We start from the raw sequence: 14,749 nt of genomic DNA, 5'->3' as shown, positions 1-14,749 counted from the left end.
TTTTCTTTCTTTCATTTCAGGACGGAAGGCACATTATACTCAAGAAAATCTGCATTTTACAATTTGCAGATCTTGGCAAATGTTGAAATCCCTTGAGCATGCAGTTCAGCTTTCAGAGCTAATAGTCCAGCCAACATTGAAGAATATTTTCAGGAAGTCTGAGGGAAATTGGGAGGGAGGTTATCTCTGTTGGCTGAGCGTAACAAAATCTGCACACCCTTCATCAGCAAAGAATTTATAATTTCACAGAGAAAAAACAGATCAGGAATAGATAGGAGGTGAAGAAAGTAGTAAGGCTCAGAGGAGAACACTTGAAAAAAGACAGAACGTTTGCATTTGTGCAGCTTTAACTTCAGGAATAAGCCACATGCTTCATGGGGACCACCACCTTTGAGGCGGGCAGCCGTTGATGTTATGTAAGCAGTTTTTACAAAAAAAATCTCCAATCCAAAAGATGTTATCTGTTGATAGACACACCTTTCTGCTCCTTTCAGACATCGTGAAATTGTGATTTGTTTTACATGACGTGGCCACAGTTGAAAAAAATTGAGAATTAACATGCGTTTATGTAGTACCTATCACAAGCTCATGGCATCCCAACACAATTTCCAGCCCAGATAACAAGGTGTGGAGTTGGATGAACAAAGCAGGACAAGCAGCATCAGAGGAGCAGGAAAGCTGACGTTTCAGGTCTGGACCTTTCTTCAGAAATGGGGGAGGGGAAGGGAATTCTGAAATAAATAGAGAGAGAGGGGGAAGCAGAGAGGAAAAGATAGGTGGAGAGGAGACAGACCGCTCAAAGAAGTGGGGATGGAGCCAGTAAAGGTGAGTGTAGGTGGGGAAGTGGGGAGTGCTCTTGAGATGCTGCTTGGCCTGCTGTGTTCATCCAGTTTCACACTTTGTTATATATGGGATAAGTCAGTCCAGGGAGGATGGACAGGTCAAGGGGGAAGGATGAGGTTAGTAGATAGGAAATGGGTGTGCGGCTTGAGGTGGGAGGAGGGGATAGGTGAGTGGAAGAACAGGTTAGGGAGGCGAGGATGAGCTGGGCTGGTTTTGGAATGCGATAGTGGAAGGGGAGATTTTGAAGCTTGTGAAATGCACATTGATACCATTGGGCTACAGGGTTCCCAAGCGGAATATGAGTTGCTGTTCCTGCAACCTTCGGGTGGCATCATTGTGGCACTGCAGGAGGCCCAGGTTGGACATGTCGTCTGAGGAATGGGAGGAGGAGTTGAAATGGTTCGCGGCTGGGAGGTGCAGCTGTTTATTGCGAAATGAGCATAGGTGTTCTGCAAAGCGGTCCCCAAGCCTCCGCTTGGTTTCTCCAATGTAGAGGAGGCCACAATGGGTACAGTGGATGCAGTATACCGTGTTAGTAGATGTGCTAGTGAACCTCTGCTTGTCATGGAAAGTCTTCTTGGGGCCTGAGATGCGAGTGAGGGAGGAGGTGTGGGGGCAAGTGTAGCACTTCCTGCGGTTGCGGGGAAAAGTGCCGGGTTGGTGGGGCTGGAGGGCAGTGTGGAGCAGACAAGGGAGTCACGGAGAGAGTGGTCCCTCTGGAAAACTGACAAGGGTGGGGCGGGGGGGGGGGAAGCGGAAATGTCTTTGTTGGTGGGGTTGGATTGTAGATGGCGGAAATGTCAGTGGATGATGTCTTGGATCCAAATGTTGGTGGGTGGTATGTGAGAACAAGGGGGATTTTTTTTGGTTCTTATTGCGGGGACGGAGTGTGAGGGATGAGTTGTGGGAAATGCGGGAGACATGGCCGAGGGTCTTCTCAAACACTGCAGGGGGGTGTTGCAGTCCTTGGAAAATGAGGACATCTGAGATGTACGAGGGTGGAAAACCTCATCCTGGGAGCAGATGCGGTGAAGGCGAAGGAATTGGGAATAGGGGGATGGCATTTCTGCAGGAAGATGGGTGGGAGGAGGTGTATTCTAGGTAGCTGTGGGAGTCGGTGGGTTTGAAATGGATATCGGTTTCTCGAGGTTGCCTGAGATGGAGACAGAGAGGTCCAGGAAGGTGAGGGAGGTGTTAGAAATTGTTCAGGTGGACTTGAGGTTGGGGTGGAAGGTGTTGGTGAAGTGCATGAACAGTTCGAGTTTCTCGTGGGAACACGAGAAGACGCCAATACAGTCATCAATGTAACGGAGGAAGAGATGGGATTTAGGACCAGGGTAGGTGCGGAAGAGGGATTGTTCCATGTAATCTACAAAGAGGCAAGCATAGCTTGGGCCCAGCTCCACACCTTGTTATCTCGGATTCTCCAGCATCTGCAATTCCTATTATCTCTGACATAAGTAATTGGAACAGGCGTAGGCCATTCAGCCCCTTGAGTCTGCCTCATCACAGTTGACCCAGCACTCCTCACATCCACCAACCTGCCCTTTACCCCACAAGCCTTAATTTCCCTATTGATTAAGACCCCCTGAGCATGTGCTGAGGAGACTCCTCAGGTTTTTTTTCCTTCAGGAGATGTAAAACTGAAGCAATCAAAGTTTAGCTCCTTCTATCAATGCAAAGTGTGTGGTATAACTGACTTCTTTGATTATTCACCGTCAGCTTATTGTAGCTACTGCTGTGGATTTCTGAAACTCCCTTCTTACCAGAGTGCTACAATAGCTCACTGAGTCAGATCCCTGTAACAACAATAAACTGTTGCTCATATGCGTAGTTATATCTGGATTATTATGTACATACTAGTTGTATGAATCGAGCAGCCACAAATACACCATTTTAATTGGTCAATGGTGACATTACTGAGGCAAACGTGTGACCTCCAATCTCACTCTTTTGTGAAAACTATCTGAATATCCTTTGGATTCTTTCTCCCTTACATGCTTATCTAGTTTTTTTTCTGGTGTATTAAATTTGTTTCCATTCACAACTTACAGTTTTCCCTCTATTTAACTCAATTGAAATTCAGACACAGACAATGAGTCGGATTTTTCAGGTTGTCACTCTTCCCAGGCTTTTTTTTTTGCGAAAGGACAGAGCTCTGTATATCTGACATTGCAATCAAGGATCCTTCAGCAATACAAAGTCTACCTTGCAAATCCCTTCAAAGTTTCAATGCCCTCAATCCTCCATTAGTCACTTGTCAGCATTCTCTGTTTTGTCGGAAAGATCCTCCGATTTCTCAGATCTTCAGATATTTGTAGCTGCTGTGCTGTTTCACTGAGATGAAAGGGATAGTTATGTACTTGCCCATGGAATCTCATGGCAGATAATGCACAGGCTTTGTAGATACTGTCCACACTATGACTTAAGCCCAAACTGCAAACAGCCCAGAGCTCGAAAGCAGTGAAGAATTTCCATTACAGCAGTCATGTCACTTTAGTGAATTATTGCTGAATTATGGGCAGTGTTGCACTGTGGACTTATATCTATTAGGAACTGGATTGAGACTGTCCAAGTTAATTTTGGTTAAGATCCTCGTACACAGCTGAGAGGGAGAAGCTTTAATCAGCTCAATTTGTGTTGGATTTGAGGACAGTTCTTAGTGAAAAAATAGTGGGTAAAATGCCACTGAATATCATACTATGCTCAATTATCTTATTCATGAACTCATTCTTTCGGTAGCAGTAAAGTTTAAACTAATCTACTGTGTCATAATCACTGTTTTGTGATTCCAATGATGGTTTCTGATTCAGTCAGGAATCGCAATGTTTATATTGAGGGTGTGTTATCAAGTTCATATACACCCCTTAGTGGTTGGGAACAGAAGAACACTTGATAATCAATTTCTGTCTTTTCTGCTTTCAATCTTTGGGGCCTTTCTGCCCTCTGATTCTCATTCCCCTCCCTATCAGAACCTTTGTAGTCACCACTTCCATTCTCTGGCACTTCTTTCTTTTGATGGTATCATATCTACTGTTACATAAAATCATAAAATCAGAGAAACATTTCTGAAGAAGGGTCGAGACCCGAAACTTCAGCTTTCCTGCTCCTCTGACGCCTCTTGGCCTGCTGTGTTCATCCAGGTCTGCATCTTGTTATCTCAAATCATAGAATGATATGGTACAGGAAGATTTGTCAGAAAACTCCTGACAACTGCTCAAGTCCTGTACACCATCTACAAGGCGCTAATGAAGGATGACCCCCCACTTGCCTGGATGAGCGCAGATTCAACAACATTCAAGAAGCTTGACCCATCTAGGACAAGGCAACTCACTTGATCAGCACCACATCCTCACACATCCACTCCCTCCTCCATCATTGCATGGTATTTATTGACTATGAGCAAAGGTTAAAAAGACTAAGAATGATTTCACTGGAAAGACGATGGCTGAGAGGAGACCTGATAGAGGTTTACAGAATTATGAGATGCATAGATAGGGTGGATATTCGGAGGATTTTTTTCTCCCCAGGGTTGACGTTTCAATTACAAGGTGTACAGGTTCAAGATCAGAGGGGAAAAGCTTAAGGGCGATGTGTGAGTGAAGCTTTTCACGCAGAGAGTGGTAGCAGTCTGGCATACACTGCTGGAAGAGGTGGTGGAAGCGGGCACAATGAAGACATTTAAGAGACACTTGGATGGGTACGTGACTAGGGAGGGAATAGAGGGATATAGATCAAAAAATGGCAGGATTGTTTTTAGAATAATTGCAGCATGATGGTCAGCACAGGCTTGGAGTGCCTAAGGGCCTGTTCCTGTGCTATACTTTTTCATTTGTTCATTGAATCAAAAGTGTATATCATCTTAAGACATAGAAATTCACCAAGGCTCCTTAGACAGCACCTTCCAAAGCCACACCATGATGATCGAGATAGACAAGAGCAGCAGATGTATAGGAACACTATCAACTACAAGTTTCCGTCCAACCCACTCACCAATTTGACTTGGATATGTGTCAGCATTTCTTCGGTGCCATTGGGTCAATATCCTGGAACTCATAAACGCAGGGCTCAGTGCTAAGAACACTGTGTGCTATAATACATGTGTTATTGGCTTGGACTTGTATTGGATACAATTTCAAAATGTATGGAGTATTAGTGAAGCTTGCAAATGTCCTAAGCAGTAAGGAAGACAGTAATAGCCTATAATGACAAGGACAGATTGGTGGAGTGGCCAGATGACATTAACTAAAATCCAATAGAGGAAACTGGGATAGAACAGAAATGACAACATAAGTTAAACATACAATTTAAAAGTGGCTGCATGAACAAAGAGACCTGTAGGCATATGTGCGTAAATCTTTGGAAACAGCAGGAAAGATTACAAAATTGGTCAACAAAGCATCAAACCATGGCTTTAATAAACAGAGGAATTGAGCGTGAAGGCCAGAAAGTTGTACTGAGCCTACTTGAATTTGGCTTATGCCGGGAATATTGTGGGCATTAAACTTCAGGAAGGAGAGCAAGCCTCTGGAGGGTTTGCAGGAGAGATTTACTAGAACGGTTTCAAGGATGAGGGATTACAGCCACGTAAATAGATTGGAGAAGCTATAATTATTCTTCTCAGAACTGAGAGGACCAAGAAGAGATTTGTGTGAAGTTCTTAAAATCATTCAAGTTTAATACATAGTAAATAAAGATAAACAGTTTCCAAAGGCTGAAGTATTAATAGCCAGAAGGTGCAGATTTAAGATGATTAGAAGATTAAGCAGAAGTGATGTGAGGAAGGTTTTTCTTGTCGCATAATATTTTGGTCTTGAAATCAAAGTGCAAACAAAAAGGATTTGGACTCCATGACCCGATGGTTGGTTAGCTCAGCTGGCTGGTTGGCTTATTTGCAGGGAGAGGTGATACCCTTGTGGTATTATCACTAGACTGTCAATCCAGAGAACCAGGTAATGTTCTGGGGACCCGGATTCACATTGCACCAGTAAAAGAAAATCTGGAATTGAGAGTCGAATGATGACTGCAAATACATTGTCCATGTTTTGGTTCACTAATGTCCTTTAGAGAAGGAAGCTGCTGTCCTTACCTGGTCTGGCCGACATGTGACTTCAGACTCCAAACAATGTGGTTGATTCTTAATTGGCCTCTGGGCAATTAGGGATGGATAATAAATGCTGGCCTAGCCCGCAACACCCTCATCCCATGAATCAATAGAAAATGCAGCACGATGCTAGAAGCATGGATTCAATTCCCGCTGCCGGTTGAGATTATGGCTAAGGGTTCTCCCTCTCAACCTGTGCACTGACCTGAGGTTTGCTGACACTCAAGTTAAACCACCACCACTGGTTGATTCTTGATCATGAGAGACCAGCCCTACAGTGAGGTAAGGGGAATATCATGACTTTATCTGATACTGAAATGGAAATTAGCTAAATGGAAGCCTTTGATGGACAAATTAAAGAAAAGGATATAGGGAATAGCCCCTCGAAGACAGATAATTAAATCGCACTTTGATAAAAGATACACAGAACGTGATGGGCTGAATGGCCTATTTTTCTACAACCTTAGTCCATAATAGGTGACATTTCTCAATTTTAGCAATTCCAGTCACATAGCATTTCCTTGTTTGGCTATGGTTCAACCACACCAGAAAGGTCACAGTCACGATCCAAGAGGAATAGTTGTGAATTTAAATTATGATTGCTTTTTCCCTGTTATGCCCAAGGCAGTGAGATATTGTTTGATTTATCCCTTGCCGCATTTCTGTAGCTCCTGTCCCTTACCAAGGTGAGTGAAAGGGTGTAGTGGCCCCAAAACTCTGCTTCCAGTTTTTGAAATAAACCCACAACAAAAAACTTTTAAGATGAATTTGGAGGTACCATTTATTAACAAACACACTCAAAATGTGAGGGAGCTGCTCAACTACACACCCACACAACAGGCAATAAGAATCAGGAAAGATTGGCCAGGGCAGGTAATAACTTATAAATTACAGTTTTAAATAAATCCAGATATACTAAAAAAGAATCAAAGAACAATGGGTTCTGGAGATCTGAAACAAACAAAAACAGATTTTGCAGGAGAAACTCAGCAGGTTTAGCAGCGTCTGTGGAGAGAAAACAGAGTGTTTCAAGTCCAGTGACCCTCCTTCAGAACTGAATCTCAGTCCTGACAATCAATCCACATGATTGAAAATGCCCTGGAAGTCACTGCCCAATAATAGCTTCCTTATTGAGCTGGGCCCAGAAATTTATTTCTTGTGGGCAAAGTGTAGACACAAAGTGTAGAAGGGGAGTAGAGTCAACCCTGGTAATTATAGACCAGTGAGCCTTACCTCAGTTATTGGTAAAGTGTTGGAAAGGGTTATAAGAGATAGGATTTATAATCATCTAGAAAAGAATAAATTGATTAGGGATAGTCAGCATGGTTTTGTGAAGGGACGTTCGTGCCTCACAAACCTTATTGAGTTCTTTGAGAAGGTGACCAAACAGGTAGATGGGAGTAAACCGGTTGATGTGGTGTATGTGGATTTCAGCAAGGCTTTCGATAAGGTTCCCAACAATAGGCTATTGTACAAAATGTGGAGGAATGGAATTGTGGGAGATATAGCAGTTTGGATCGGAAATTGGCTTGCTGAAAGAAGACAGAGGGTGGTAGTTGATGGGAAATGTTCATCCTGGAGACCAGTTACTAGTGGTGTACCGCAAGGGTCGGTGTTGGGTCCATTGCTGTTTGTCATTTTTATAAATGACCTGGATGAGGGCGTAGAAGGATGGGTTAGTAAATTTGCAGACGACACTAAGGTCGGTGGAGTTGTGGATAGTGACGAAAGATGCTGTAGGTTGCAGAGAGACATAGATAAGCTGCAGAGCTGGGCAGAGAGGTGGCAAATGGAGTTTAATGCAGACAAGTGTGAGGTGATGCACTTTGGTAGGAGTAACCAGAAGGCAAAGTACAGGGCTAATGGTAAGATTCTTAGTAGTGTAGATGAGCAGAGAGATCTCTGTGTCCATGTACACAGATCCTTGAAAGTTGCCACCCAGGTTGACAGGGCGGTTAAGAAGGCATACAGTGTTTTAGCTTTTATTAATAGAGGGATCGAGTTCTGGAACCAAGAGGTTATGGTGAAGCTGTACAAAACTCTGGTGCGGCCGCACTTGGAGTATTGTGTACAGTTCTGGTCACCGCATTATAAGAAGGATGTGGAAGCTTTGGAAAGGGTGCAGAGGAGATTTACTAGGATGTTGCCTGGTATGGAGGGAAGGTCTTACGAGGAAAGGCTGAGGGACTTGAGGCTGTTTTCATTTGAGAGAAGAAGGTTGAGAGGTGACTTAATTGAAACATATAAAATAATCAGAGGGTTAGATAGGGTGGATAGGGAGAGTCTTTTTCCTAGGATGGTGACAGCGAGCACGAGGGGGCATAGCTTTAAATTGAGGGGTGAAAGATATAGGACAGATGTCAGAGGTAGTTTCTTTACTCAGAGAGTAGTAAGGGAATGGAACGCTTTGCCTGCAACGGTAGTAGATTCGCCAACTTTAGGTACATTTAAGTCGTCATTGGATAAGCATATGGACGCACATGGAATAGTGTAGGTTAGATGGGCTTGAAATCGGTATGACAGGTCGGCACAACATCGAGGGCCGAATGGCCTGTACTGTGCTGTAATGTTCTATGTTCTATCTTTTGAGCTCGTAACTTGAAGACTGAGATGGTGTTTTTAAGACAGACTGCCAGTCCAGCCTGTTGTCCTACTCTCTCTCTGAAGGTCAAACAGCAACTGACTTAGGATCCCAGTTCAACAATTCATAAGATATAGGGGCAGAATTAAGCCATTCAGCCTGCCAAAGTGTGCTCTGCCGTTCGGTCATGGCTGATGTGCTCCTCACCCCCAATTTCCTGCCTTCTCCCCATAACCTTACAACCTATTACCACTCAAAAACCTGTCTAACTCCTTCTTATATTTACTCGCGTCCTGGCGTCCACCACGCTTTGGAGTAGTGACTTCCACAGATTCACAAATCTTTGGGAGAAGTCATTTCTCCTCAACTCTGTTTTAAGTTTGCTACCACTTATTCTAAGACTATGACCATTTATCCTCAAATGCCCCACAAGAGGGAGCATCCACTGCACGTTTATTTTATTTCCTTTTCTTATCTTAAATACCTCAATTTGATCTCCCCTCATTTTTCTAAATTCCAGAGAGTGTCGCCTAAACTGTTCAATTTCTCTTCATATGACAAACCCCTCATCTCTGGGATCAATCTAGTGAACCTCCTGCAAAATGTTCCAATTTCAGTCACGTGACAAGGATGGGCACTCGGGTGCTGAAGGCCCGTTTCTGCAGGCTAACTGGAATGTCATTGAACTGACAGTGAAGTAGTGCCTTCCCCATCAAGGTTGCATTGAGAGACAGCAATTATAAAAATGTTGCGTTCATTTTAGCATAATGGATCTTGAAGTACTCTGCTCAAATAAAAGCCAAAATACTGCAGATGCTATCATTATGAAATGAGCACAGAAAATGCTGGAGAAACAAGTCAGACCTGCGGAGTTTGTCCAACATTTTCTGCATTTGTTTCTTGGGGATTTTCTTTTGTTTCGAGATGGCTTTAGAGACAGCTGTTACCCTTTTATGTCAGCTGTAGTGACAATACCTACGCAATTCAGCAGTTGGGCGGTTGGGTTCGCAAGCTGCTGTAAATATGATCACGTGGTCAGCTTTAGTCATCTTCCGATTCCAGCATTGCTGCCCATTTAAAAAAAAAACAGAATTTATACCCAAAATAGAGAATACAGTTTACTTGGGATTTCTCTTCATTCCCTCTAGCTGTGACACTACTGTTCAGAAGCAATTTATTTTCTTCCAAGTTATACTGCCTCTTCACAGCTTTCCAGTGTTTGTTTCTTATTCACAATCAGCGCATGTCAAACTGAGACCAAGACTGAAGATTCATTTTACACCCAGAGTGCAGGCCACTTTTTCCCATGTTGCCAAAGCTGTGAACTCTTCCCATCCTGCTCCAAGCCTAAGCTTATTACATCTGAGTTTAGCATGACTTCCACCAAGTATTTTCTGAATCACCACATCTCCTCTGGCTTTTTGTGTTGCTCTCTGAAGCACGGATGCTAAATGTATAAACAGCAAAGAACTCGGTGCAGCAAACTGCAACTGGAAATACTCTGAGACATACAGGTAAATGATGATTGGAGATGCCAGAGCTTGGACAACAGAGAGCAACTTTGTTTTGTCTTATTCATTTGTGGGATGTGGGTGTTGCTGGCTGGCCAGCATTTATAGCCCGACACAAGTTGCCCTTGAGAAGGTGGTGGTGAACTGCCTTCTTGAACTGCTACAGACCACATACTGTAGTTAGGCCCACAATGTCCTCGGGGAGGGATTACCAGGATTTTAACCCAGTGACAGTGAAGGAACAGTGATTATTTCAAAGTAAGGATGGTGAGTGACTTGGAAGGGATCTTACAGGTGGTGGTGTTCCTATATGTCTGCTGTCCTTGTCCTTCTCGATGGAAGTGGTCATAGTTTTGAAAGACACTGTCTGAGGATCTTTGGTGAACACCAGTGAGGACACATTCAACCTACTCAACCTCCTTGTAAGACAGTCCCTAATTTAGCCCAATGACCCTTCCTTGGAATGCCTCCAATGACAGTATATTTTTCTTTCGATAAGAGGCCAAAGCTATTCAACTGGTGCCTGTATAGACTTGGTAAGACTTCTCTATATTAATGCTCCGTTCCCTTTGAAATAGAAGCCAACATTCTATTTGTCATCCCTACTTCCTGCTGAGCTTATATGCTAGTTTTCTGCGATTTATGCATGAGAACTCCCAAATTCCTCTGTGCTGTAGCTTTCCGCAGTCTTTCCCCATTTAAATAATATGCAACTCCTCTCTTCTTGCTGCCAACATGTGTAAAATCACATTTTCCCACATTATATCCCACTAGCCAAGTATTTTTTTACCCACTCTCTTAGCCTGTCTACATCCCTCCGCAGAGATTTTGAGACATCCTTGCCACTTACCTTCCTAGCTCTCTCTGTGCCATCCCCATCAGACTAGAATTGGACATGCAAATTTCCTCAAACAAGACTTGAACTCACAGTCTGCTGATTCAGAGTTGAGAAAGCTATTTGTGAGCCAGAACCAAATCCCCCTAAATTGCAGACAACCAAAGAGATTTGCTTAATCAATCAGCTTTGCCTGTGTGAAAAGCAATGATCTGTGAATTCTAAAGATCTGAAACAGAAACGGAGTTTGGTGAAGAAACTCAGCAGGTCTGGCAGCATCTGTGGGTGTCCTTGAAGTGCAGTCCCCACGTGGCTAAGCACTGTAATTTTTGAGCTTTCAGCTTTATTTCTACTCAAAACTAAGAAGGTCTCCGACATGTAACTTATAATCTTATTTTGTGTGTTTCACACTAGCCTTATAACTTTTAAATTTTAACTTTATTCTTCCCTTCTACCTTGTTCTTAAGATTCTCTACCTAGGTACTTGTACCTAAAATGATGTCTTTATGGTGACAGTATACACTTTTCACCGCACTCCTGTACTTTTGTGTTTGAGAATATGTGACAATAAAATCAAAATCAAATCAAATCAAGAAATCAGAGTTGAATTTTAAGTGCAGTGACTCTTTATCAGTTCTGCTGATGAGTCACTGAACTCAAATCATCAGTTCTGCTTTCTTTCCACAGATGCTGCCAGATCTGTTGAGTTTCTCCAGCAATTTCTATTTTGAACAAAGAACAAAGAAAATTACAGCACAGGATCAGGCCCTTCGGCCCTCCGAGCCTGTGGCAATCAAGATCCTCTGTCTAAACCTGTCACCTATTTTCTAAGGGTCTGTATCCCTCTGCTCCATGCCCATCCATGTACCTGCCCTGATAGATTTTAAGAGACACTAACGTGTCTGTGTCTACCACCTCCGCTGGCAATGCGTTCCAGGCACCCACCACCCTCTGCGTGAAGACCTTTCCACACATATCACCAATAAACTTTCCTCCTCTCACTTTGAACTCATGACCCCTAGTAATCCCCTTGCATGGACGTAATGTCCTGATGGTTCTTCAGTCTTCAGTTCTGCCAGAATTTGCCATTCTGTGCAATTAGGAGAAGTGTTCAATTATTCATCAATGTCTATTGTCCTTCAAGGAGCTGACTATCACCCTGTGTTGGCAAACAATCAAGTTTCCACAGCGTTTTAAAAGCTCTGAGCTACCTTCTTAAAATTCTCAACAGTAATATTAATAACAGATATTCACCAGGAGTACAGTCCCCAAAGAACACACCCACGAGGGAGCAAGGACTGCCAAAAAACACAAACACGGGTGCTAATGTTATGGGAAACAGCAAATGCACCAGAGAAAAGCAAAAACTAGAAAACCAGCTAAGAATCCAGCACTCTGCAAGGCTGCAGAGCATATCTGTGAATTACCCATTTCTTATGAAAGAAAAACATGCATCAGGACTTTAACTATTCACACTCCAATTATCAACACTCCTTATCCACAATGTGGTACATGTGATTCTATTATCAGTAAATGAGTGATTTACACACGCCGGAATCATTCTCATATTATCGGTACTCATTGTAATCCACATACTAATTCATTGTAGTCTCAATATCAGCCCATTCAGTATTTGCATTAACATTATCATCAGAGCAGCAATCTGCTATCTCTAAATGCTTACTCCTAAATGATTATTTGTATAATATTATCCTCACTCTCGCTATCTTCACTCACAATCTTTACTTTCACAGTTTCTCCTTTCATAATCATTTGCATTCTTCTTTTAATTCATTCATGAGATGTGACATCACTGGCAAGGCCCTTATTTATTGCCCATCCCAAATTGGCCCTAGCCTGAGTAATTTTGCCAAGCCATTTCAAGGGCATCTAAGAGACAACTATATTGTTGTGGATCTGGAGTCATATACTGGAAAGACGAGATAGGGTAGCGGATTTCCCTCCCTAAGGAACCTTAGTGAATTAGATACATTCTTACAATGATCGATGACCATTCATAGTTGCCATTTCATAAATTAGCATAATGTTCCAGATCTATTAATTACTGCTGCTGCAGAACATGTCCTTAGAACCTGCCTCCACCTATCTCAACTCCATTTTCCCCCCCTTGGTCTAGAAACTCACTACGTACATCCGTGACACGACCCATGCCCTCCACCTCCTCCGAAACTTCCAATTCCCTGATCACCAACACCTCATCTCTACCATGGATGTCCAGTCCCTATACACCTGCATTCCCCATGCAGATGGCTTCCACTTCTTCCTGTCCTGCAGGCCTGACCAGCCCCCTTCCACTGACATCCTCATCCGCTTAGCCGAAGTCGTCCTCACCCTCAACAACCCGTGTCCCCAGAACATTAACATGTGAGTCACCACATTGTCAAAATCCTCAATTATCTTCATTCTTATTTTTATCTTCTTTTATCCTCATTCTCATTATGCTCACCGTGAAAATCTTCTGTTTGTCCTCACTTACATTGCCCTCATCCTTATTACTCACAACACTATGATAAAAAAGTGTGAAAGGGTAAGATATGAGTTTGTTTTCTGTGTGAAGCTAACTAACATCCATGAGAGCATATCAAATTGATTCCTCCCATAATCTTTGTTCTTAGTCAAGTAGCATACATACGCCTCGTGTGCATTTGTGATAGTTCTGGCATTTAGCTTTACACAGAAAACAACTGGGAGGCTGGGTTTCCATTAACTGCCCTGAAATATGTACAGCTTATTTCTGAGAGATAACAGCTCAGGTTTGCTTTCACAGAATCGGATGTTGCTGACTTTGATGGGAAGAGCTCCATGCTGTACAGATTCAACCAGAAGAGTGTGACCACTGTAAAGGATATCATCTCCCTGAAGTTCAAGACAATGCAAAGTGATGGAGTGGTTCTGCATGGAGAGGGACAAAGAGGAGATTACCTCACCCTGGAACTGAAGAAGGGCAAACTCTCATTAGAGATCAGTTTAGGTACGGATTGTGTTCCTTTATGTTTTAAAGTCGGGTCGGCACAGCAGTTGGCACTGCTACCTCACAGAGCTGGGGATCCAAGTTCAAATCCATCCCTGTCAGTGTCTGTGTGCGCAGTTTTCACATTCTCCCATGTCTGCATTGTTTCTGCCGGGTGCTCTCATTTCTTCCAATATCCAAAGGTATTCAGGTTAGGTGGTCAGAGATGTGAAGGCCAGGTGGAATAGTCATGGGAAATGCAGCGTGACATGGAGGTGGGTCTGGGTGGAATGTACGTCAGGGGGTCAGTGTAGACTCGATAGGCTGAATGGCCTGTTTCCACACTGTAGGCATTCTATAAATTAGAATAAAACAGCTACTGTGCTAACTGAACACTACAGCATTGATTGACAGCAGAGGGATCATTTCATACTGTTGATAAACAAATGAAAATCTAAAGCTTTTTTTTACTGGAACCAATAAACTTCAATGACTGAAGAAATCAAATTATGTTTTTGTTTTCTCACACTTGCAAAATTTTATTTATTTAAATCATACAGGCACAACATACAGATGCCATAGAATCCCTACAGTCTGGAAACAGACCATTTGGCCCAGGAAGTCTACACCACCCCTCTGAAGAGCATCCCCCAGACCCATTCCCCTACCCTTGATTTCCCCATGTCTAACCCACCTAACCTAAGCATCCCTGGCACTATGGACAACTTAGCATGGCCATTCCACCTACCTGTACATGTTTGGGCTGTGGGAGGAAACCAGAGCAAACGCATGCAGACACAGCGAGAATGTGCAAACTCCACACAGACAGTCACCTGAGGGTGGAATTGAACCCGGGTCCCTGGCACTGAGAGGCAGCAATGCTAACCATTGAGCCACCATGCTG

The 14,749-nt window shown here is 43.2% G+C and overlaps 1 protein-coding gene across 2 annotated transcripts in view; it reads left to right on the top strand.

The window, feature by feature from the left end:
• The window catches only part of LOC125454249 (contactin-associated protein-like 5), a 974,390-nt gene that overhangs the window by 448,104 nt on the left and 511,537 nt on the right, over positions 1–14,749 (top strand). For both annotated transcript variants that reach the window (XM_059647525.1, XM_048534833.2), the window contains one exon: positions 13,663–13,866. In XM_059647525.1, coding sequence (XP_059503508.1) covers positions 13,663–13,866 — 204 coding nt within the window. The remainder of the gene's footprint in view (positions 1–13,662; positions 13,867–14,749) is intronic.

This window comes from Stegostoma tigrinum, chromosome 7 (genome assembly GCF_030684315.1).
Source record: "Stegostoma tigrinum isolate sSteTig4 chromosome 7, sSteTig4.hap1, whole genome shotgun sequence".
NCBI classification, from domain to species: domain Eukaryota; kingdom Metazoa; phylum Chordata; class Chondrichthyes; order Orectolobiformes; family Stegostomatidae; genus Stegostoma; species Stegostoma tigrinum.
The sequence above is the reverse complement of the archived record's forward strand: the minus strand, read 5'-3'. Positions and strand labels throughout refer to the sequence as shown.